Source organism: Cavia porcellus, unplaced genomic scaffold (genome assembly GCF_034190915.1).
Source record: "Cavia porcellus strain 051 isolate PalLab524CR breed Dunkin Hartley unplaced genomic scaffold, mCavPor4.1 scaffold_32, whole genome shotgun sequence".
In the NCBI taxonomy this organism is placed as follows: Eukaryota; Metazoa; Chordata; class Mammalia; order Rodentia; family Caviidae; genus Cavia; species Cavia porcellus.
Window position 1 is genome coordinate 35,502,692 of NW_026947515.1, and position 25,131 is coordinate 35,527,822.

The window sequence follows — 25,131 nt, forward strand, 5'->3', positions numbered from 1 at the left end:
GTGAAAGCCTTCAATCCCCCAATGCATGGTGGGAATTGTAGTCCCTCTCCTACAAGCAGAGTGGAGGGGCAGCCTGGAGGTGAGCCGACGTAGTCCGGAGCGGCCAGCACGTGGCGAGAAGAGGGCTGCGCTCACTTGCTTTCTACACCTGAGCGGGCAGGAGCTGCTGGCGCTGGAGTTACCCGCCGCGGCGCCCTCCCGACATGCCGGAGGAGGCGCGCTTCCCTCCGGCCAAGAGATTCCGCCTGGGCTCAAGGCCTCCGAGCCGTGCCGGGTCCTGCCCCCCGGGCAGGCGGGTATTAATGCTGCTGACCGCCAGCGGCGGCGGCAGAGGCGACGGCGGCAGCGGAGCTGGAGGAGGTAGGAGGCCGCAGCCGCCCCTGGCCCAGCCTTCAGCCAGTCCCTACCGCGAGGCCCTGGAGCTGCAGCGCCGGAGTCTGCCCATCTTCCAGGCGCGGGGGCAGCTCCTGGCCCAGCTGCGAAACCTGGACAGTGCTGTCCTCATCGGTGAGTGGCTGTATCAGTGGGCCCTTCGCTGCTCTCCCTTTCTGCTTTTACGAGAACAGTGTTTCGCAAATGTCACTTAACCTTTTGCACTCGTTTCTCCAACAATCTTGAACGCCTTTTCCGTGGCTGGCCCGAGGAGGGATTCTCGGAGGAAGAGTCGACCGCGCTGCCTAGGGATCGCTGACAGCCCACAGGGCATGACAGACGTGTAGACATGGATTCACTTCCCGTGAAAGGGTAGAGAGGGCGGGTGAAGGGTTTTGGAAGCTTCGGATAGTAGATCTAACCTGGTCTGTGAAGAGGCAGCCAAAGAGATGGTCCCAGAGGGAGGATAATCCTGTCGGAGGGACCGGAAACTAGAAACCGTGTGGTGGAACAGAACATTTGTAATGGATAAGAGTTGTGGAGCAGAGACTGAGAACAGAAAGGTTGAGCTGTCCAAGAGGGAAAGGAGACTTAGGAGTGCTGACAGAGGATGAATTGTAAGAAGGGAGCAAACAGATTCAAAGTAAGGTCCAGTCATCTATGGATGCCCGCTGATTCCCCATAAAAAAAACCCTGCCCACTGAATTTAGGTGCCGGCTACTGACTGTGTATTCCATAGAGAGCTATTTCAAGAGACCATGACTTTAAGAGCTGATTTACACTGAACTGAGGAATAAGGAGGTGAGAGAAGAAATGCAGAGCAGACTTCTGTTTAGAGAAAAAGAGATTGAGAGGAACTTGCAAGTATACTTAAGAGGAATAACTCTGCAGAGGAGGCTGAAATATGGTACAAAACTCAGGAGGCATGAGGAAAGGTCACCTGGGAGCAAGGGCTGGATGGAGCGCTGGCCTGGAGTAGGAAGGTCATTGCAGAGCCCATGGGCCCAGACAAGGAATCGATTGCAGAAAGACAGGTGGCAGAAGGTCGAGGAAGAGCACATTTAAGAAATTTTTCTGAGATAAGTGCAGGAGTTCAGCTCAGAATAGGAGTCCTAGGGCCTGAAGTAGGCCTTGGGAAAGATAGAGATGGAAGGTAGGCTCCAAAACCAGGAACAAGATTGATGGTTGAGTTGGTTCCTGGGTGTACTTTGGCCCTGTCACTACACAGTCGAATTATTTTACTTTAACAGTACGCAGTTGTTCTAGTATGGGAGTAGGAAGGGTGCAGAGAGACACTGATCTAACTGAGGTTGTGCCTCGTAGATTGTAGAATAATGCAGTTCTTAGTGTGTGGTGTTGGCTGGCTCCGACAGGATGAGCAGTTAGAGGAGTTGACGAGTGGGATAACATGCAAGAATAGCCGGACTGTAGGACTTGGTGAGGTTAGAGAGGGTTAGCTAACAGTGGCAAGGCAGGAAGAGGATGCATGCATTGCTTGAGCTCTTTCTTCCAGTTAGCCCCTGTTAGAACGACTCACATTGGGTAGGAAATGACATTTATTGGATGCTTCCTCTGTGCAGGGAGTTTAGCTCCACAAAGAGACAGAGACTTCCTTTGCCTTGTTTCAGATATTGGGAGAAGACAGAACCATTTCACCCTTTCTGTACAGCACAGGGTGTTCAGTGCTATGAGAAAGACCAGTGATGCACCAAGGAGTCCAGATGAGCCTAGCTTCGCAGCCCCAAGGAAAGACTTGACCTGCTCTTTTTGTAGTTTTCCAGGTAGAAGCATGAGGCAGGAATTGTATCTGTAATATTGTGGGCAAAGGCAGACGGTTTGAAAGAAAGCACGAGAGGGAATAATGAGATGTTTGTTATGGGTGCAGTGTGTGAGTGGGTGTCAATACTTACGACAATCATAATTTTTCTTCTTTCCCACCAAGTACTGGGGTTGAACCTAGGGCCTTGCACTACTAGGCAAGCATTCTACCACTGATCTACAACCCAGCCTTCTTTTTTTTTTTTTTTTTTCGGGTCAGGATCTTTCTACATTTCCCAGGCTGGCCTAGAGTCTGATTTTCCTGGCTTAGCCTCCCGAGTAGCTAGGATTACAGATATGCACCACCACATCTGGCCGAACAAAGCGTTTTATTTACATTTTTATTTATTTATTTTTGTCTTTTTGAGACAAGGTCTCATTATGCAGTTCAGGCTGGCCTTCAGCGCACTTTGTAGTCCAGGCTGGTCTCAAACTTTCGATGATCCTCCTGCCTCAGCCTCCTGCGTGCTGAGATTTTAGGCATGAGCCAACACGCCCAGCTTTAACAAAGCATTTTAAATTATTTTTTATAATCAACTGAGCATCATGGCACAAACCTATTATCCCAGCATTTTGAGAGACTGAGCCCAAAGGAATCATGAGCTTGAGTATGGCCTGGGCTACATAGTGAGGTTTTTTTTCTGTTTTTGTTTTAGTTTTAGGTCTTCTTGTTTCTATGTTTTTAAGACCAGGTCTCACTGTGTTGCCCCGGGTGGTCTCTGGCTCATGGCAATCTTCCTGTCTCAGCCTCTCAAGTGCTGGGACACAGGCATGTGACACTCTTCTTAGCTAATAGTATATTTGACACCTGTCTCAAAAAAACAAACAAACAAAAAAAAACCTGTTCCTACAAGTGCAGTTGTGGATCATATGGCATAAAACATTTTAAAGATTTTTCGAATATAATTTTTTCTGCCATGAAGCAGTATCACACAAGTATCTGTTCTCCCACTACCTTACCAACTCAGTGGTTCTTTAAATCTTTTTCTTCTGATTTCAAGCTATTTGTTTGCTAGGTAAACATTGCGTGAGTTTGCATTTAAGTGGAATTTCTTTTGATTTCTAGGGGAAACTGGCTCCGGGAAGACAACCCAGATCCCTCAGTACCTCTACGAAGCGGGCATTGGCCGCCAGGGCATCATTGGTGTGACCCAGCCCCGTCGAGTGGCTGCCATTTCTCTTGCTACTCGAGTTTCAGATGAGAAGAGAACTGAACTTGGGAAGCTGGTACTTCATTTCCTCCTTTACCATCAATACTTACTAAACACCATTCCTTCCAAGCCCTTTGCCTTTTATTTTCTGAATAAGACTTTTACATAGCAAGCATCTTGCTTGCCACAGCTGTTGAGACGAATCCCAGCGTAGATAAATCAGGCTCTTAACAACCCCTTAGTCCCATTTGCTTTTCTTTCAAAAGGTGTTGGCAAGTTGGATAAATTAGTTGCTTTCCTTTAGCATGTTTAAGGCTTCAGGAATTTCTGTTAAATCTCCTATCTAGAAATTTTTCTAGAAAAAATTAATTTTTTTTGAGACAGGCTCTCACTGTGTAATTCAGATTAGCCTTGAACTCACTATGCAGGCCAAGCTGCCCTTGAACTCATGATGATCCTATTGCTTCAGCCTCTTGAGTGCTGGGATACAGGCACATGTGTCTGTTCTTAGCATTTCTAGAAAAACTGTAATAGTGGCATCATTTTAGCAGATATGTAAATATTTAGATGAGTTGTAGAACAATGTAGAAGACAGATTTGTGTGTGTGTGTGTGTGTGTGTGTGTATACTAACATAAAAACATCCTGGACATCATTTTGTTTCTGTGTATAGTTTCCTGTAAAACTATTAAGTAGCTTGAGAGAAGATGTTAAATGAAAAAAGTTTTTATTGATTTTTTTGAGACAGGGTCTCACTGTGCAGTTCAGACTAGCCTTGAACTCATAGAAATCCTTCTGCCTTAGCCTCCCAAGAGCTGGATTACAGACATATGCCATCAAATCTAGTTTTTTTTTTTTTTTTGGTGCTGGGGATCGAACTCACGACTGCACACTTGCAAGGCAGGCACATAAGCTGCTGAGCTAAATCCCCAGTGACCAGTTTCTTTTTTTAAATTAATTAATTAATTATTATTATTATTATTATTATTATTTTGGAAGCTGGGAATGAAACTCAGGACCTTGCATTTGCTAGGCAGGTACTGTGCCACTGAGATCCCTGACCTTCTTTTATTTTTATTAAAAAATAAAATGCAATGTGTAATGATTACATACATTGTGGGGAGTTGATACATGTACAAAAAACACTTCTGTTTCTGTGTAACACTTAACACTGTAGCAGGTGAAGGTCGTGTCAGTGTCTGTCTCCAGCTGCACCACACGCTCACTGAGGGAGCGGGGCAGAATGGTATTGTCTTGCCACTGGGATAGTGCAAGTGCCTAGCACACTGCTGGGTCAGCGGTGCTGCTCAACAAACGCTGTGTACATCAGTGAGTCCTTTTGTCACGTAGGTTGGCTATACAGTGCGCTTTGAGGATGTCACCTCCGAAGACACCAGGATCAAGTTCCTGACAGATGGCATGCTTCTGCGTGAAGCAATTTCAGACTCCCTGCTTCGGAAGTACAACTGTATCATTTTGGATGAAGCCCATGAAAGGACTATCCACACAGACGTGCTCTTTGGAGTGGTGAAAGCAGCCCAGAAGAGACGAAAGGAACTGGGGAAATTGCCTCTCAAAGTATGTGCAGCGTATTTAAGAAAACAGGCTTGTGCTTCTTTCTCAGGGAATTTTTTTCTGCCCGTTCTGCCTTAAAACCTTGGGAGTTAAACAATGATAAAAACAGCCTCCAACCACCGGCTCTTAGGTTTGGGAGGGGCTCAGAAAGGCTTGGTACCTACCCTCCTCATTCTCTTGCATAGGTGGTTGTGATGTCAGCTACGATGGATGTGGATCTGTTTTCTCAGTATTTCAACGGAGCACCTGTCCTCTACCTGGAGGGTCGGCAGCATCCAATCCAGATCTTTTACACCAAACAGCCTCAGCATGATTACCTGCATGCAGCTCTTGTCTCGGTCTTCCAGATCCACCAGGTATGGGAAGGGCCGCAAATTCCAGACAAGTTCTGCTTTACCTTAGAGGTGGTAGTGACAGCATTCAGCCTCACGAAGAACACCCACCCAGTACGACAGCTTTGTCAGCTGTGTCATCAGGATGAATACAGAGCTGTGCACAGTGGTATGCACATGCAGTCCCAACTACGCAGGAGGCTGAGGCGGGAGGACTGAAAACTCAAGGTCATCCTGGATTTAGTGATACCTTGTTTCAGTATAAAACATAGATGGGGTTGAGTGCTGGAGCACTTGCCTAGCATGAGAAAGGCCTGGGTTCACTCCCCAGAGCCGCCCCTCCTCGTCACCCCACATACTCAGAATGAATAGAGTCATTTACTGTGTCTAGTGTCTTAGTTACTTGTCTCATTTCTGAGACAAAATCCCCAAAGTTAAGGAAGGCAAGGTTTATTTTGGCTCACAGTTTGTAGAGTTTCAGTTCCTAGAGGCTGGCTCCACAGAAGGGTGGGATGGCCGAGGGAGATCACGGAGGAGAAGCGTCCAGGACGGGCCAAAGGCAGCACAGGAGTGGAGCGGCAGCCGCAAGCAGGGGCAGCAGCCGCGTTCTGTCCTGTGTTCTGTCCAGCGCCCACTGTGAGCTCGCCCACTACCCACAAAACCGTGCTAGCCCAGAGAGAGGACCAATCGGGTAATCACACACCCTTGATCTGAGCAGCACACACTGTAGATCCAGCCACCTCTGCAAAGCCCAGCCTGTGACCCCATGAGGCTCTGGGGAGGACATCTAGACATATATCATAACATTCCATCCCTAGACCCCCAAAATCACGTGCGTCTCTGTACGGAAGTGTATTTAGTGCATATCTGAGAGTTGCCAAAGTCCTAGTCGAAATCTCCTCTAATATTTAAAGCAAATTCTTGACTGCAAGGCCCTGTAAAAATAAGTTAAAACACTGCCAGCACACAATGCCAGACAGTAAACATTCCCACCCAAAAGGAAAGAATAGGGGATAGAGAGCAAGGACACAAAGCAAGACTGAAATTCAGCAGGGCAGATAGTCAATCCTGCAATTTCACGTCCACATCGGCAGTCTGTGGCAAGATACGAGCTCAGAGGCTTGGGTGACTGCTCTGCAGCACTGCCTGTAGTCACAGCCCGCACTGCCTGTTTCTTGGGCTGGCTTTCCTCAGACATTTTATCTTTCAAGCCTGTCTTGGTTGCTTTACTCATTTCTAAGCCAAAATACCTGACAGCAACAACTTAAATGAAATGGTTATTTTGGCTCCAAGTTTGTAGAGGTTTTAGTCCATAGCTGGCTGGCTCCAAGGCAGGACAGCATGGCAGAGAAGAAAGCTTGTGGCGCACAGAAAGGAAACAGAGAGACATCGAGGGAGGAGGGAAGCAGATATACTCTCCCAGGCCACAGTCTCAAGACCCGTCAGGTTTCATCTCCCAAATTACATTGATCTATAAACTTGTCAGTGCAGTAATTCATCGATGATTATCGTGTCCCATGATCCAGTCCCCTGGAGGCACATTTAGATACAAACCATAACAACCAGTTACCTTTGATGAATGTACTATGTATCATAAACACATACTACCAAAAATAGAGAGGGAGCAGCCCTAGGCAAAACACAAAAAAATCCCATCTTCCCATATACTTTAAATCATCTCTAGGTGACTAATAATACCCAGTATAACGCAAATGCCATGTAAATAGTTGGTATACTGTATTGTATAGGGAGTAATGACAAAATATGTCTGTACATATTCAGTACAGATGCAAATTTTTAAATATTTTCGATCTGGTATTGGTTGAATCTGTACATATAGAGCCCAAAGATTTGAGAGGCCAACTATATGCATATACATTTTCACTAAAAATTTATCAATTCTGTCATCAAGCAGTTCACAAATTTATCTGTCTGAAGAGGTGTCAAAGAAAGGCCAGGCTGTTGATGCATGCCTATATTTCCAACATTCTGGGGTTTTAGGATCACAGGTTTGAGTCTACCCTTGGCAACTAGCAAGACTGTTTGAAAATGAAAGTTATAAGAAGGGTTGGAGGTGTATCTCTACGAGAGCTTTCGGGTTCAATCCCTGGTTCCATGCACGCACGCGCACACATACACACACAGACCGCTCAGGATATAGCTCAGTGCAGAGACTCTGGATTTAATCCCCAGTACCTCCAAAAAGAGAGACTGAAAAAAAGAAAGAAAGAAAGAAAAAGAGTCAGGTAGATCGGTATACATTAGCATGTAGATGTAATTTCCTTTGAAAATGAAGAACCCAGTTAACTTCAGTATCTTAAACAATGTCCAAGATAATGTACTTTTTGAGTATGGGTAGGAAAGTGTGTTTGATAGCACCATTTAATAAAGATTCCCTGAAAGCTTGATTGTTCCTGACCATGTTCATAGATTAGGATTTCTCCAAGTTGTCTCTCATCTACTGCATCTTTCAAGATGCTTACGAAGGAAAGAAAGCTTTATGCATATTTTATTTTTGTTTTTGTTTTTGAGACAGGGTCTTACTATATAGTTCAGGCTGGCCTTGAACTGACAGTGTAGTACAAGCTGGCCCTGAACTCATGGCAATCCTGACTCAGCGTCCCAAGTGCTGGGATTACTGATGTGCTCCATTGTACCCGGAATATACAGATTTTATTTGCCTGCCTGCCTGCCTGCCTGCCTGAGATTTTCATGGTGTTGTTCTTACAGAAAGCAGTTTCATTTTCCATCAAAATTTCTTATCCCGCTGGCTGACTCATAGGCATTACAGTTTTGTGCATTGCTGGCAGGGTTTTCTTCCCAGGAGACAGCAACTCTGAAGCTGCTTCTGTTTTTTCCCCCTTCTGGTTCTAGAGATTTAATCTAGGGCCTGTATATTCGAGGGAAGTACTCTACCACTGAGCTACATCTCTGGTCCTTTTTGTTTTATTTTGAGACAAGGTCATACTAAACCACTCAAGCTGGCCTCAGACTCATGGTTCTCCTGCCTCGGTTTCCTGAAATGACAGGTGTGTACCACCACAACTGGCTATATTGAGGCTTCTTTACATCTCCACAATTAAGGAAAATAACGGGAAGACCGGTGACTTTCCTTTCTACCTTTTTTATAGGAAGCCCCCTCCTCTCAGGACATCCTGGTGTTCCTCACTGGTCAGGAGGAGATTGAAGCAATGAGCAAGACCTGCCGAGACATAGCAAAGCACCTGCCGGATGGCTGCCCTGCCATGCTGGTCCTTCCTCTGTATGCCTCCCTGCCCTACGCACAGCAGCTCCGAGTCTTCCAAGCGGCCCCAAAGGTGAGCGCACTGCTTGTTGTGTCCGGTCTCAGTCCTGGTACCCAGTCAGGTCCACCAGTGTGGCCTGTGTGCATGTCACCAGGCTTCAGATGAGGTCACTTGGCAGGGAGTGACCAGGTAGTGACGTCAGCTAGTTGAGAATGTGAAAATATATAGCACTGCTTGTGAGCAGTTCAGGGAAACAGTTTTCAGAAAAACAGGGAGCAGTTGTCGGGGCTGAAAAAAGCTGGAAGGTAAGCAAGTGGCTCTTGTAAGGGGCAGAAGGAGCCTCCCTTGTCACAGTGCCATTTATTGTGTGCCTGTGCTGAGCCAGGCAGGTGCTAGCACTCATATCCACTCGTTGTCACCCTTACTGACTCGTGTGGCTCCCGTGGGCTGAATACCCAAGAAAGGAAGCAGGTGTGCTTAAGGAATGCACAGTAAGAAACTGGTGGGACCAGGTTCCACCTCACATCTACTTGCTTCTGAATCTTGTGCTTGGTCCACTACGTCTCCTCCTCTCAAATGAACCTGGAGGACCGCAGGGTTCTCTGCTCCTCCCGTGGCCCAGTTTAATGACTGACAATTAATATTACTCACTGCCACTGATAACAAAATCATCTGCTCTTGGTCATGAGTGAATTGTGGAAATCAGTGGTGAGAATGTGTTGTAAAACTTGTGAATCCTGTGTGTGTCATACAGTTTTTTGGTTTTCTTCCTCCTTCTAGGGCTATCGCAAAGTGATCATTTCAACCAACATTGCTGAAACCTCTATAACCATAACAGGAATAAAATATGTGGTTGACACGGGCATGGTTAAAGCAAAGAAGTATAATCCTGGTGAGACTCTGTAGCTTATGAATGTCTGTCCTGTGAATGTCACCAACCACTCACACTAGTCCTACACATCTTCTCCAGATGAGCCTTTCATTTTTGTAACTAGGGACCATCATTTAGACAATGCACAAGTAAAGTCCAAAAAGGAGACAAGAAGTCAAGACTAAAAAGAAGAGCCAAGGGGCTGGGGATTTAGCTCAGCGGCATAAGCGCCTGTCTTGCAAGCAGGCAGTCCTGAGTTCAATCCCCGGTACCGATAAAAAGGAAAAAGACAAAAAAAAGAAGAGCCAGGTTTAGCAAACCTGGGAACAAGGTTAGGAGCCTGGGCGAGGGTCTGTGAACCCGTGGAAAGGTGGGTTAGCTTAGCGCCTTGAAGGCCAGGGACAGACTGATGCCATTCAGAGGCGTTCGTGGAGAGTAGTAAATGAGCGCGGCTGGTTTGTGCTCCCAAGTTTCTTGGGAGTAAAACATACTTTAGGCTGGAGTGAAGGGTAGAAGGTAAGGCACCAGCAGTCTCCTGCAGGGGTGCCGTGGGCATCGTGCTTGAAGTTATCTGCACTCTTTTCTGCTTTATACCTCCTTTATTCCTTGTTTATAGCTCCTTTATTGAGGCAGTTGAAATTGCTGCTTCCCAGTACTTGAATCCTCTGCTAAGTGTTTGAGGGCTGACTTTCACAGAGCCACTGTGCTCCTAAAGATAATGTATGCAGAAGAGCCTGGGTCTCCAGGGCCTGGCACAGAACACACTTCTACTGAGAAAATGACTCATTTATTCCTAGGAAACAAACGTGGTCTCTTTTCTCAGAACCTGGAGAGAGGATAAATTGTGCAGGTGACTTGAGTTACTTGCTTTCTGAGTCACTGATTAACAGTATGACCAACCTCCTACTCTGCAGAAGGCTAGGAGTTGGCACTGGAGGGCCCATGTCTGACCAACGGTCTGTGACAGGCAAACCGGGACGGCTGACCTGGTCTAAGCTGAGGTCTGAAAACCGCTCCTCTGATTCCTTGCTACAAGCACGAAGCTTTTTGATGTTTTTGTGAGATTTCACAGAGGGTTCTTCGCAAGGCTCTGGTTCACTGTGGGCCCCACCGCTGCACAGCAGCCTGGCTTCGTGCCTTCTCATTTGGCCTTGAGTTTTTACAAATCCCTGTTTTGCAGACTCACTGGTGGTGTGGAAACCATTCCATTTTGTCAGCACTGTAGAAACAGCTTGTTTTGTGGGGAATAAAGCACTTACGAGGCCTGTTCCCCCTCCAGACAGTGGCCTTGAGGTGTTAGCTGTGCAGCGGGTGTCAAAGACCCAGGCCTGGCAGCGCACGGGGAGGGCTGGCAGGGAGGACAGTGGCGTCTGCTACCGGCTGTACACCGAGGAAGAGTTCGAGAAGTTTGATAAGATGACCGTGCCAGAGATCCAAAGGTAGGCTCACGCGGCACCTACATCCCAGCCTTTTACCGAAGTAGCTGTTTCCTGTTTGCACGTGTTTCCCCGGACACTCCTCAGCGAATGGCACTGACCCACCAGCTGGTGAGCTGGGCCAGGTGAGCAGCTGTCGTCTCTCTCCCTCACAGGTGTAACCTTGCAGGTGTGATGCTGCAGCTCCTAGCGATGAAAGTTCCAGACGTGCTCACCTTTGACTTCATGTCCAAACCGTCTCCAGGTATGTGGGCTCCTCAGCATCGTGGAAGCGATGAATACGCAACAGCACATCTTCTCCTTCTCAGACAGTATTTTGAAGAATTAATTCAGGAATCTCCCATGCTAACTTAATTTGAAAGATAACCATATCAGAGAAGCATCTCAAAGTCATGAAGCGACAGACTGAGGACTACTCTCAGCGTCACATGTCTGTGGCTGTTGCAGAATCTGATGAAGGTGTACTTTCGTCAGCAGGACAGCAGATCAGTTTTTCTGCTTCTACGTGGAATATGGCCACTCCCTGCCCTTCCCTGTGGAGGAAGGAGAAACCACTGAGATTCTGAGTAATGGTAGCTATGGCACTCGGCCTCTGACCAGTTTCCTTTTTTCCCTTTTCTTTTTTTTCTGCGTTTTTGTTGGCATGAGCTACACTTCAGCCCTTGTTTTGCTTTACGTTGACACAGGGTCTCACTGAATTGCCGAGGCTGGTCCTCCTACCTCAGCCTCTCAGAATGGTAGGGTGACAGGCATGCGTCACCACACCCAGTCTTCCTGTTCTTTAAGTGAAGAGATGCAGTAGTTAAAGGACAAGAGACAGAAACAAAAGGGACATAAAAGTAAACCTGTGGTCGAGCTGACCTTGGTAGCACACACCTATGACCCCAGCATTCGGGAGGCTGAGGCAGGAGAACTGTTGCAAGTTCGAGACCAGCCTGGGCTACAAAGTGAGCTCAAGGGCAGCCTGAACTGCATAGAGACTGTCTCAAAAAGACGGAAGGAAAAAAAGTAACCTTGTGGTGGGTATACAGGGTCCCACTCTCAGGTTTAGTCTTCCTCCTGTGGAGCACCCACTGAGCCACTTTCCAGTTGTCTTGTGGAGAAAATCTATGCATATCCAAGTACATGTAGTTTCTTTTTTTTTGGTACCGGGGATTGAACTCAAGACCTCGCGCTTGCCCAGCAGGCACTTGTGCCGCTAAGCTAAAACTTAAAAACATAGAGAGTAGTACACATTTTAGTTACTTTTCTCTCATTGCTGAGGTAAAATATCCAACACTCAAAAGGGGAAAGGTTTGTTCATCTCACAGTTTATGGAGGTTTTAGTCCATAATCAACTGGTTTCCAAGGCAGGGTGGCACATGGCAGTGAGGCAGCAGCTCATGGCCACAGAAGATGGCAAAAGCAGTGAGAAAAGGGGAGCAAAAGAGAGAGACAGACCTCTTCCTGTCCTTTATATGCAGTCTGCCAGGGTTAGGGCAGCACCAATTCAATCGGTGCCCTGATGCAGCAACCACCCACCCTTACTCCCAGCACTGCACTAAGACTCAGCCATTCACTCTCAACTACCACCTCCAGAAACTGCCCGCACGGTGCTTCAGGGGGACATCAAGACACAAACTGTAACACAGAGAACACCCGGATCTGCTAAGGATCTGCTACCTGGCCAGCGGTGCCTCCTGCCTTCCTCTCAGGCTAACTGCTTCTCCGTATTTTCTTTATAATTCTCTTGCTCTGGTTTTTTTTTTTTTTTTTTTTTTTTTTTTTATCTTTTTGACACAGGGTCTCTATGCAGATCAGACTGACCTTGGGCTGACTTTGTAGCCCAGGCTGGTCTTGAACTTACAACGATCCTCCTGCCTCAGCCTCCCGAGTGCTGGGATTACAGGAGTGTGCCACCACACTCAGCTGTTTTTTTTTTTGTTTTGTTTTGTTTTGGTTTTTGGGCTTTTTGTTTTGCAGGAATGAGGGTTCAACCTAGGACCTTCACACTGTGCTGTGTTCTCCCCAGCTCTTTGTTTTGTTTTATTTTTTTATTTTGAGACAGGGGTCTCACTAAGTTACCAACATGGGACTTGGGATTTGGATCCTCCTGCTTCATCCTCCCAATTACTGAGATTACAAGTGTGTGCCACGGTGCTCAGCCCTCATTCCTTTATAGTGGTGTCATTAGCAGCTTTGAAAAGTGTGTCAGAGATCTAAAGTGTGCAAGTGGTCTTTGCTGGTGTTTGCTGTAGAGTTATCAAAAACTCAGGATTACTGAGCTAGCTGCAACTCCGTCCTGTTTTATATTTTTGGCTCCTTTTTGTCTCTTTCTTTAGATCACATTCAGGCAGCCATCGCTCAGCTGGACCTGTTAGGCGCTCTTGAACATAAGGATGACCAGCTCACCCTGACTCCAATCGGAAGAAAGATGGCAGCATTTCCTCTAGAACCCAAATTTGCCAAAGTAAATGATAGCTTTTCCTCAGTCCCCTTTTGGTGCACTAGACTTTAGCTACTCCAAGCGAACCTCCGTGCTGGGGCATCTAGACTAATTCCACATATTCATCAGCCCGTGCTTTGTGTGTAACACTGATTTAGGTCACGTGTGAGACTCAGTCATAAGTCATGGGCCCTGTCCATAGGCAGAGAAAGCTTCTGGGGAAGGCAGACATCTGTGTTACAGAACAGTACAATGACAATGACATGCAAAGTCATGCTTTTACAAAGCATTTGTAAGTGGGAGGAGAGAGGTTGAAGGGAGAGGAGGAAAATGGAAAAAAAGAAACAGGATGTATAATGTAGTGGTACATTCCCTATGATGAACGGTATCATTATATATATCTAAAAAGAACCAATTAAGAAATTAAAGATGTAATGGTTTTAGAGACGCTTGCCTGTTAGCTCCTTAGAGGAGAAGGATAGACAGGTGCTGTATTTCGAAGCCAGGAGAAAACTTGGTTTACGTATTTTCAACTTTTGATTTTCAGACCATCCTCCTGTCTCCTAAATTCCACTGCACAGAGGAGATTCTGACCATCGTTTCCCTGCTCTCCGTGGACAGTGTTCTCTACAACCCTCCTGCCCGGCGCGAGGAAGTGCAGAACGTCCGGAAGAAGTTCATTTCCAGTGAGGGGGACCACATCACCCTGCTCAATATCTACCGGACCTTCAGAAACACAGGTGGGAACAAGGTGAGCCTGTCTTGTCCCTTCCTCGAGTGATTGCTCTTCCTTTCAGGCAAGTGCTGTGGTTGTATCCCAGGCTGGCCTTAAACTCACAGTGATCCTCCTGCCTCCCTCCAGAGGGCTGGGGTTACAGGCATGCGCCAGAATGCCCAACTGAGGCATGTGTTTTTAAATGTACCTCTCCAGATCATATAAACAGCCATAAAAAGAAGTCAAATAGCATTTCAAAAGTATCTGAGTACCAGGAGACACTAGGGAAGAAATCGAATTCTGGCCATTGTTCTGCTTGTGCTTGACTCATACTTGATATGGACAGGTTAGTAAGTATTTGGTGACTCAATTTATTAGTCTGTTTCTTGTTACTGTAATAAGATACCCAAGGCAGGACACTTTATAAAGAACAGGGATTTATTTTAATTTACAGTTTATTTCATTATGTTTTGTGTGAGACAGTGTCTTGCTATGTGGTACAGGCTGGTTTTGAACTCACAGTGATTTTTCTGTCTCGGCCTCTTGAAGCTGGAATCATAGGCATGCACCACCACGCCTGGCTCAAGTTTTTGAAGTAGGGTCTCTATATAGTTCAACTTGGCCTTCAACTCACTGTGTAGTCCAGCCTGGCCGTGAAGTCCCGTAATCCTCCTGCCTCAACCAGGCCTGGCCTCAACCATCACCACACCTGGCTTGCCACACAATTTTGGAGGTACGAGATCTACAGACCTCGTTCAGTAATGGCCTTCTAACAGAGCTCTGAGTAGTACAGAAAATCACATAGCAGGACAGGAAGTGTGTCTGTCTGTGCGCACGTGCATACCTGACCTTTCTTCCTCTTCTAAGAAAACCACTGAGATTAAATAATGGGGACTGTGCTCTAATGGCCTTATCTAAATTTAATTGTTTTCCAAGATGCCCACAACTAAACGCTTTAGTTAGAGTAACTTTCTAACTGTTAATATGTCACAGTGAAGATTAAAGTGGTGTGTATCTGTAATCCCAGCGCGCAGGAGGCTGAGGATTGATGCCCGTCGAGGCAACCTGGACTGCAGAGTTCAGCTCAAAGCACATCTGAACTATATAGCAAGACCCTGACTCAGAAAGATACTAAACAAAAAAACTGTAATGGAGATGAAATTTTAACAAATGAAACTTGCAGAACATTTAAACCATACCCAAACCACAGCAGCCACAAGGCGAGTACTTTCTTCCACTGCCTGCACTGTGTTGACAGTCAATTTTGCTAGTAAGATATTTCAGTTCTTTATTCAGAGATGCAAATGATAATGTATCCTCTCTTTTCTAATAAAATCAGTAATCATACCATAGTATTTGCTTTAAAAACTGCAACTACCTAGTTTTAGCCTTTATAAACTTTTTGCTATGTTTACCTCTGCTTTTTTTTTTCCTAGAGCCTGAGATTGAACCTAGGGACTCTCACGTGGAAGGCTCTATCATGGAGCTCTACTACGGAGCAACATCCCCAGCCCTCTGTTTATTTATTTATTTATTTGGTACTGGGAATCGAACTCAGGACCATGCGCTTGCCAGGCAGGCACTTCTGTCCCTGAGCTAAATCCGCAGCCCTCAATTTATTTTTAAGCAAAGGAAATGCTATTGATACAGTGAAAGCTTGTGTCCTTCCTCCGCCTAGTGAGCACTGGCCCCTTCAGCAACAGTATGCTTTTGCTTCATCCCCACTGACATTATAGGCTCTAAATATCAGTACTGTCATATGTGTAATAATAATTATTATTTGCATAGAAATGAGACGATTATGACATCTCTTTTTCCTGCAGGACTGGTGCAAAGAGAATTTCGTCAATAGCAAGAACATGATGCTAGTAGCTGAAGTCAGAGCCCAGCTGAGGGAAATCTGCCTAAAGGTACCGTGTGCCTCACGTTCTTCAGGGAACTAAACGGTCACTGCTTTCTAGTGGGAAATTTTGAGATTATTCATTACTAGTGATTATAAAAGGAACTCTCATTGCAGAAAAATTTAAAACTAAGAAAGTGAAAAGTAGCCATCATTTTACCTTTCATTATTTTGGTCTGTTTCCTAATAGCACTCTTTTGTTTGTCTTTTAATTTCATTTTGTACATAGTTACATCATTGTATATATAATTTATGTTGTTTTAAAAACATTTATTTTTGCAGTACTAGAGATTGAACCTAAAGCCTCACATGTCATTTTTTATATATTTTATAAACATTTTCCAGTGTAATTAGAATTTTTCCTAAGAATTCTTCCAGTCGGAGCTGGGGATTTAGCTCAGTGGCATAAGCACCTACCTTGCAAGCAGGCGGTCATGAGTTCGATCCCTGGTACCGAGAAAAAGTTAAAAAAAAAAGAATTCTTCCAGTCTTTTGTGGGTGTACAATATCTTTGTTATTTTCTTCAAATCAGAGAAGTAATGCATAATTACTAAATATTGATCCAATCCAGAGCGGTTTATGTGCAGAAAGCTTAGAAGTCTCCGGTTACACAGCCACTGTCTGTGTATTCCTGGGTGTCAATTTGAAGGGTTCCTTGTGAGACAAATCCGATGTGTGTTGCTGTACAACATGCATTCTTCCACCCCGTACCCTTCTTGGTACTTAGTGTATCTGAGATGTCTTTTATTGAGTGCATAAGTCTACCTCATTCTTTTTAATGACTTGATAGTAGCTTGTAGATTACAGTGTATTTAGGCCCCTATAGTGAGCACACAGGCCGTGTTAGAATGACCATCCCCCTTCACTTTACACACACACACAGCCCAGAGAATACATGTTTTAAAGCCCTGTCGTGGTCTGTCTCACGGTCGTGTGACGCTTCATGTTTTACCTAACAGTGGAGAGCACTTTATGTGAGCATTCTCACGCTAGCCGAGCACTGAGATGTGTTGAATTTTTGCCATTGTATTCAGCTCTGTGGTGAATGTCTGTGTGTAAGGTGAGGCAGCCTCCTCAGTGCGAACTGTGCCATGATCCCAGGAGCCTGTGTCCGATGCGCATCAGCAGAATGGACAGTACCATAGCCGTTTTCTCTCTTAGTAGCCCGTTTGTAATGTGTATCTACATATTTGTGCAAACTCCATCTATGCTTGGACAGCTTTCCTGCCGGTCTGTATTTGTGATTGATAGTCTAAATGGTGCTTCTCTGTTAGTTCCAAACACAGAGGTACACAGTACCTCCTTTCATATGGTAGGCACGAGTCAGGGTCCTTGCATTTTGTAGACTTCCCTCTGAACACAATCTTCAGGCACAATCTAGAAGGACAATCTGACATACAAAGAAACCATGATGATTATAATTACCACTATCATTCTGAGGGATTTACTCAGATACTGTTGTAAACACCTTTTATGGGATTTTGTTACTTAAAAATCCTCATTTTGCTTCCTAAGGTTGATTCTCTTATCTCCTACAGATAATGAGGCCAGGCACGGTAGAACACTCCTGTACTCCCAGCACTTAGAATGCCGGGACAGGAGGACACAGTCCCAAGTTCAAAGCCAGACTGAACTACACAGTGACTCCCATCTTTAAAAAAAAACAAAACAAACTAAAAGTGATAGGAAGCTACTTAAATATAGACAACCCTGATTTTATGATGATTTCATTCCTGCAACTAGGTCATTAGGTGAATTGTTCACTAAATGAGGAATGTATATAGTATACACTGCTATATTCAGAACAAAGAAATGGTCAAAGGAAACCCTTCACTTGATGACTTTGCTTTCTTTGAGTAACACATGCAGTGCTGTACTATCTAACAAAGGAGAAGCACAGTACCGTACTGCATAGTAAATTAGCAAAAATTACAGTACTGTATAAACAAGGTGTACTGTGCAAAAAAGATATAAACAAGATGCACAGAACTGTACGACAACAACAAAAGACAGGTTGCAAGTCCAAACAGACATTAAACGGGCAGGTTGTTAAATGAGGAATAACTGTCATTTCCCCCAAGGGGGCATGGTGGCACATGCCTGTGATCCTGGCACTGAAGGAGGCCAAGGCAGGACTTGGTCAGTTCAAATCCTGCCTTGGCAACTTCGTAAGACTGTGTCTCAAAATGAAGCATTAAGAATGAGGGGATGTTGCTCAGTAGTAGAGCACCCCTGGGTTCGGTTCCAGTACTAGAAGGAGGAACCAGAGGCAGTTCTGTCCTCGTCCCATCACCTGTGGGTGTGGAATTGGCAGCCCAGAAGGAGAGCCCGCCATTCAGTCTCGAGACGTCCCGAGGGTGGTGGCAAATGAGCTACCTTTTCCCTTTCTCTTTAATCTTGGTACTGGGGATAAGAACCTCGTGCCTCGTGCACGCTGTCGAGTGCTTTACTGTGGAGCTACCTCCCAGCTCTGGAGCTACACTGCAACAGTGAGGTAAAGACAGGGAACACCTTCTTGCCAAAAATAAAAACCCTGGAGCTAATGCAAAGGAAGAAGTGAGGCTTGCTTTCAGGATAAAGAGGGGTCTGTCGGAATCTGTGAACAGGTAACATAGTCGCACTTCACTAGAACGACTAGAAAAAGCCGTGGAGAGCCAAGACCACTTCCTGTACACCTGCCGGCCTGCTTACCTGCTGTCTGCACACTGTACTCCTCCCCCCGCCTTCCGCCTCTACTTGCACATGGTTGTTTCCCTGGCATTTCTACTCGGGAGGCTGGCAGAGAGTGGTTAGGTTCCCCATGTTTGACCTGAATACCCAGCCAGCTTAGATAACCCGGTCCACCGCTGTCCTGTTGCACTGTGGCCGGGGGTGTAGGGGCCGCTGACCCTCTCTGCAGGAGCGTAGAGCAGAGACCCTACATGGCCACTGCAGAGATGAGGCAGTATCTTCACTAGGACCCTCGCTAGGCTGGGAGGAAACACCACACTGGTCTGAAGAAAAGGCAGCTGACTGTGGAGGACCATAGACGGATGTGTAAGACAGGTGGGAGAGAAGTAGGCAAGGTGGGCTCGCTCGTGGAGCCTGTTCATGGTTTCGCCTTGGGAAGTTCGCCTTGTTTTGCAAAGAGTAACAGAGCCAATGAAGGTACGATTGAGTTCTGCTGCAGGGAGATTAGTGTTTGCCATTGCATTCAAGATGCTGTGGACGGAGAAAATGAAGCGGAGAGCACAGGGAGAGGGGAGGGTTTGTCTTCCAAGGAACGGTATTTAGGTGAGAGTGGGGTTGCCCGGCCTGCTCGTGGCCTTCGGCTTGTGTAAGTATCTGCGTCCCAGTCAGATGTTTTCCTGGTTCCTCTGCTTGTCTGCACCTTTATCCTCGACCCGCGCTAACAGCTGAGGCGACTGAGGTAGCCACCTCTGCTTGTCAGAACCCGCCTCGTCAGGCTGGCAGTACGCACTGCATTTCAGCTGGAGTCCGCTCGTTCCAGCACGCTGGGTAGTGCCGCGCAGTACTTATGTGGGGGTCTCTCCCCTTTCTCCCTTTCTCCTGAAACAGATGTCAATGCCAATCATGTCATCGAGAGGAGACGTGGAGAGTGTCCGCCGCTGCCTGGCCCACAGCCTCTTCATGAACACTGCCGAGCTGCAGCCCGATGGTTCCTATGCTACCACGGACTCCCACCAGCCAGTGGCCATCCATCCCTCGTCTGTCCTCTTCCACTGCAAACCAGCCTGTGTTGTGTACACTGAGCTGCTCTACACCAACAAGTGCTACATGCGGGACCTCTGCGTGGTGGACGCTGAGTGGCTGTACGAAGCTGCCCCAGAGCACTTCCGGAGGAAGCTAAGAACCGCCAGAAGCTAAGCCCTCGAGAGAGGGCTCTCTGCCTGCCGATGGCTGGAGGCGGGAGCTTGGACCGTGGCTGTCATGGCTGCCTGCCAGGGCAGCACCTACAGAAGCTGCAAGTGGTCCTGCAGCTGAGGAGCCTGAAAACACCTTTCCTTCAACTCGCAGACTGATCTCTGTAGATGTGTACATGTCACTTACACCTTGGAGTCTTCAGAGTTACACTGTTAGTTCTTGCTGGGTGACATTGGGTAATTTAGTTCATTACTAAGCCTCATTTTTCCCATTCGCCAAATGGAGGATAGTAACCATAGCACTGGGATCATGAAGTCTAAAGAATGTGAATGGAAAGTCCTCAGAGCTCTGCCTGGCATAGGATGGACATAAGGTAAATTGTGGGTCATGCATAATACTGCTTTCTACATGGTAATGCAAATTAAGTACTACAACAAAATCTTCAGCTGGGCATGGTGGCACACGTCTATAATCCCAGCACTCAGGAGCCTGAGGCAGGAGGATCACTAGGAGTTTGAGTCCAGCCTGGGCTACAAAGTAAGTTCAAGGCCACCTGAACTGCGTAGCGAAACCCTGTCTAAAAAACAATCTCCTGATTTCATATGACTAAAGGAGATTTTCAAGAAGGGGCCATAGAAGGTTTCAGAACTTGTGTGCTGTTTGTGATTCTATTTTCCTTTTTATTTTGTGGCAGTGGTGCTGGGGATTGAACCCAGGGTGTTGGATATCTGACAGGTGCTCTACCACTGCCATGCGCCTAGTCCTTCATTCTGCTTTTAAAATTAATTTTATTGGTATATTTTAGATATAATAGTGATAGCATTCATCAATAGAGAATTTGTGCCTGTACACGACGTATCTCGCTGATGCTTTTTTCTCATTCCCCTCCCCTCCCTTTAACCCATCTTCTCATTTACAAAGGGCTTTGCTCCCATTTTTTTCTTCTATTCCCGTTTTTCTTGTGCCTTCTTTTCTTTCCCTCACCCTCCTCCTTTGTCCTTTTTTTTTTTTTTTTGGTCATTTTGAGACAGGGTCTCGCTATGCAGTTCAGGCTGGCCTTGAGCTCACTTTGTAGCCCAGGCTGGTCTCTAACTCACAACGATCCTCCCACCTCAGCCTCCCAAGTGCTGGGATTACAGGCGTGAGCCACCATGCCCGGCTCCCTTGTCCCCTTTCTTATTTGAACATTTTTCTCCCAATTTCCCAATATCTATTACACATTTTGGTCCTTATTTATACTTGTGGTTTTTCACATCCGAGAAATAATGCAGTATTTTAAACATGTGTCCAGTTTATTTCGCTTAAGAGTATGGTTCCCTTGATTCTATTTTTTTTTTTTTTTTTTGTCTTTTTTTTTTTTGAGACAGGGTCTTGCTATGCAGTTCAGGCTGGTCTTGAGCTCACTTTGTAGCCCAGGCTGGTTTGGAACTCACAACGATCCTCCCACCTCAGCCTCCCAAGTGCTGGGATTACAGGCGTGAGCCACCACGCCCGGCTTCCCCTTGATTCTAGTTTAATATTGCAGACATTTCAGGAGAGCGGGTACCGTCTCCTACCCCTGGGATGGTGATCCTGTCCTATTGACCCTCATGTGTGAGGTGTGGACCTCTGTTTGTCTCCAGGCAGAGGTCAGACGTGGAGTCTTCTAGTCCTTGGCTCCTCTGTGAGGCAAGTTCCCATCAGTGCTTTCAGGAAACGTGTAAGTTTCATGGGTGAAGATTGACTGTCCTTTCTGAATCATGACAGGTGTAGACATGAGAAACTAACTTTTTCATGTGAGGCTGCCTCCAAGCTCACTTGGCATTTTTTCTTGAACGGGGCACCTGTGATGTATGTTCGTGAGGGATGATTTCATGCTTCATTTCAACTGTTTTCCTTTGGGCAAGGCTACTGGTTAGCGCTGTTGGGGAGAGAAGAGAGGAAAGAGATGCATAATCAGTGCAAATTCAAGAGCATTGGCGCCCCTCATTCACCACAGCGGGTCTGTATCTTACTGATTTTCTGCAGTCTTTTTCCCCCTTAATGGATCCTGAGGGACAGTTTGAATTTGCTATTTCCTACCTGTCCCAGGCACCTTTCTCTAATTCTTTTTGTTACTTCCTGTTGGGGAAATACAGTAAGGGTTCTTCTTAGCTAGTTGTCAAAAGTAAATAGTCTTCCCCATAGTCTTTGGAACTAGAGAAAAAGATTTAGCTTTATTATCATGCTTATTTGATTCAGTTATAAATAAAGTCTGGGGTGGTGGCACATACCTACAACCCCAGCTTTCTTGAGGCTACGGCAGGAGAATTATGAGTTCACAGCCAGCCTGACCTTCATAGTGAAACTGTTTGAAAAATGGGGACAGAGGGGAAAAAGGAAAAAACAATATATGGAAGCTGGGTGTGGTAGAACACATCTGTAAACCCAGCACTGCGGAGGGTGAGGCAGGAGATTACCGTGAGTTCAGGCCAGCCTGGGCTACATGGTGAGTTCAAGGCCTGTCTGAGCCACATAGTGACTCTGTCTCCAAAAGAAACAGCAGTTGGCCTCGATGGTGTTCATGTAGGGTCCAGGAGACTCTGGGAGAGCATAACTGTGGAACACCACTTGGGTAACTCTCCTTCAAAGAAGAGTAGCTATCTCCATTTTGGCTGAATCTGTCCCCATTTCCATGTATCCATATGGACAGCTGGCTAGGACTTTCCTTTATCCCTTCCATTGATTTTAAGCAATGCAAATCAGTGCAGCCAAAGTGCTGTCTTTGAAACAAGGTGACAAATCAGTGTTACCCTACCCCCATAGCTCCCAGAAACCATGTGTGAGCTAAGAAGAGTCGTGCCCCATGATGTGGACTGGGGTGGAGCCTTGAAATAGAGGCTGTGACTTCCCAGGGCTTAAAAGATCATGGGGCACTGCCCCAGAACATTAGCTACTGAGTCAGACTGTGCTGTACAGATCCTTCTCTTTGCATACTGCAGAGGTGATTTCAGGCCTCCTCGCTAGCCTAGCTCACACTATGTCCTTCCTGCTCCTCTCAAAGGCACTCATGCCCAAGCCACTGTGCTCATCATGAATTAATAGAACCTGCATTTGGCCCTGAGCTGAGGCCTTTGTTCCCATTAACCACATCCTAGCTAAACTTAGGACCCCTCAGCCCCCCACAACTACAGGTATGCCTTAGTGTCTATTGTCATCATGGATTGCACTGGAAATGACAGGTTGGAATTACTAGAATTAATTCCAATATCTTTTCTACGAGATTACAAATATAACTTCCTATAGACATAACCTCACTGGGAACCTTCCATGGTAGGTCTCATTGGGCTACAGTTGTGTTAGGTCAAGTCTGAGCCCGTTTTTTATAAGCACTAGCTATAATCTTGGACACCCACATTTTTAGCCAGTGTTTAGGATTTTCTGGGTGCTTACAATTTATTTCTGTTAGAAATGGTTACCTGCTGGATGGAATTTGACAAATCCTGTATACTTTTATCTCATGGAATCCTTGCTTTGAACTGGGTCTTCACAGATCAATTTATTCTTATCATTGCTACCCTTCTGAAAAGTTCTCCAAGAAGTTTTTTTTTTTTTTTTTCTCCTAAGTATATTTTTCTCATTCACAGTAGAGGGCAAGAATGTGTAGCTTGGGGCTGGGGATTTAGCTCAGCTGCATAAGCGCCTGCCTTGCAAGCAGGCAGCCATGAGTTGGATCCCTGGTACCGATAAAAAAAAAAAAAAAAAAGTGTAGCCTGACTTGGTTTTTAAAAATCTTGTATTTTTAATAGAATATTCATCATGCTGATTTTAAAAAAAAGGGCGGGGGCAGTTGGGCAATTTGGTCCTCAGCAGTTAGCAATTCTCATGTGTTCCTCAACGAATGAGCTGAAGGTATTCTCTAGGTCAAGGAAAACCTGGAGTAACTTAAGTCCCATTTCAGTACCTGGACAGTTTTTGGAAGTGTATGTGTATTCTTCTCTGAAGAGTAAAGAATGTAAGCAGCTTCTAAGTAGCTTTAATGTTTCTGTGTAGAAATGTTTATCATTGTAACACTGTAGGATAAATACAGTATTTGGTTTTTTTACTGGGCTTTTTGAAAAGTTGATTTTTTAGCTAGCTGCTCAGGGATTAGATCAGATGGAAAATCCATTCTGACCCACATGTTACTATATTGAAATAAGTGATTATTTTATTGAGCCTCGCAGTTTAGTATGCTTTAAAGTTTAACTTTCTTAAAGAGGATTAAATGTTTCACAATGATTGCAATACAACCTTGAACGATTTTTCAATTAATAAAATCTCTGATGTTGTGATACTTTTCCCACCTGTAAAATTTGTATCTGCTTGAATCATTAGTTCCCATGAGCAGCTTCAAGTGAACAGATGCACCCCAATCTACTCTGCATGCCTCCCCTGGGCGTTCGTCTTTAGTGCCAGATACCTGGTGTAACACTCATTTCATTACAGAGGGTAAGGCTCTGTACACCAGGGCCTTGGTGAAAACCCGTATTGCTGCAGCTTTGATAGTTGAAAAGATGCCAAAATGGGAACAAGTCTCTGCCTTGTGTGTAAAACTGCTTATTTACTGTGATAAAATTCCAACCAGTCGAGCCACCTGGAACTGTGGTCGTTGCTTGAATATCTCTTTATGTAAACCTGCACTTATGGGAAAACAATAATTTTGTTGTACTGTGTTGACAAGACTTAATTTGCAAAGAAATGGGGAAAAGGTTGATTTAGCTTTATATTCAGTCTGGTCTTAACTCAGACAACTCTGTACATATCACCAGCGCGTGTATATAATGCTGACATTTGCACCCGACTATCACATCTGTAAAAATGAATCTTGTACATGATAATGTGTGACTTCTTTATTGGGTTTCTTTTATTTACAGAAAGCTGTTTAGGAACTGTTAAGTATTGGTCTTAACTTGCCGCTAATTTGGTAAGCTATACTTTCTTGGTAGCTTATAGATTCTGTGCATACTGGGAAGACAGTATTGTTTATCTGTAACCCAAATCTGATGTAAACCATAGCCTCTTGCCCCCAGGGAAAATGATATTCATCAGAATTTGTATGTAAAGTTGGAGGGTGCCAAAAAGGAAATCACCTGGGTTAGTCACAGATCCTGCACTGAAAGTCACAGTTTGGCACTGGTTCAGGGAGGCTGCCAGTAACCCGGCTATTCCAAGGAGGCTTGTGCTGAAAGGAAAATGAAGCGCGGCGTCTGCATGCATTCCAGCATGAGCTCCTCCGTGGGGAAGGCCAGTTTGCTAGGCCTCTTACCGGAAGTGACCGCGCAGTGTGGTCTGGGAGGAGTTGGAGGCCGCAACAGCACCTCCCACGTAGTCAGAGAGCCCGGAGTAGTTTAATTACAGTGTGGAAAACGGAATAAGTAAACGGCCAGCGGAGGGAATTAACAGTCTGCATCGGACGCCGAACTCGACC

The 25,131-nt window shown here is 45.7% G+C and overlaps 1 protein-coding gene and 1 long non-coding RNA gene across 4 annotated transcripts; one reads left to right on the top strand and one right to left on the bottom strand.

Annotated features, from left to right (window-relative positions):
* Positions 1 to 24,541, top strand: Dhx33 (DEAH-box helicase 33). Of its 3 annotated transcripts, none has more exons than XR_010045222.1 (12): positions 1 to 507; positions 3,257 to 3,417; positions 4,691 to 4,918; positions 5,101 to 5,271; positions 8,379 to 8,564; positions 9,273 to 9,384; positions 10,643 to 10,802; positions 10,955 to 11,043; positions 13,121 to 13,248; positions 13,772 to 13,964; positions 15,763 to 15,849; positions 19,398 to 19,582. XR_010045222.1 is itself a non-coding variant. In XM_003466302.5 (12 exons), exons 1-12 carry the CDS (start codon positions 204 to 206, stop codon positions 19,704 to 19,706), a joined length of 2,139 nt encoding a protein of 712 aa, XP_003466350.1. In that variant the 5' UTR covers positions 1 to 203; the 3' UTR covers positions 19,707 to 24,541. The 3 variants fall into 3 exon arrangements, 2 of the variants coding, with proteins under 2 accessions (XP_003466350.1, XP_063098235.1); XM_003466302.5 differs by having other exon boundaries at positions 13,772 to 13,975; positions 19,398 to 24,541; XM_063242165.1 differs by lacking the exons at positions 15,763 to 15,849; positions 19,398 to 19,582 and adding an exon at positions 14,156 to 15,718 and having other exon boundaries at positions 13,772 to 13,975.
* Positions 21,470 to 24,957, bottom strand: LOC106026881 (uncharacterized). The gene is made up of 2 exons (XR_001200480.3): positions 24,794 to 24,957; positions 21,470 to 21,603 (listed from the first exon to the last, which is right to left on the bottom strand). It is a non-coding gene; the product is annotated as an uncharacterized LOC106026881 (long non-coding RNA).
* Between the last annotated feature and the right edge of the window lie 174 nt (positions 24,958 to 25,131).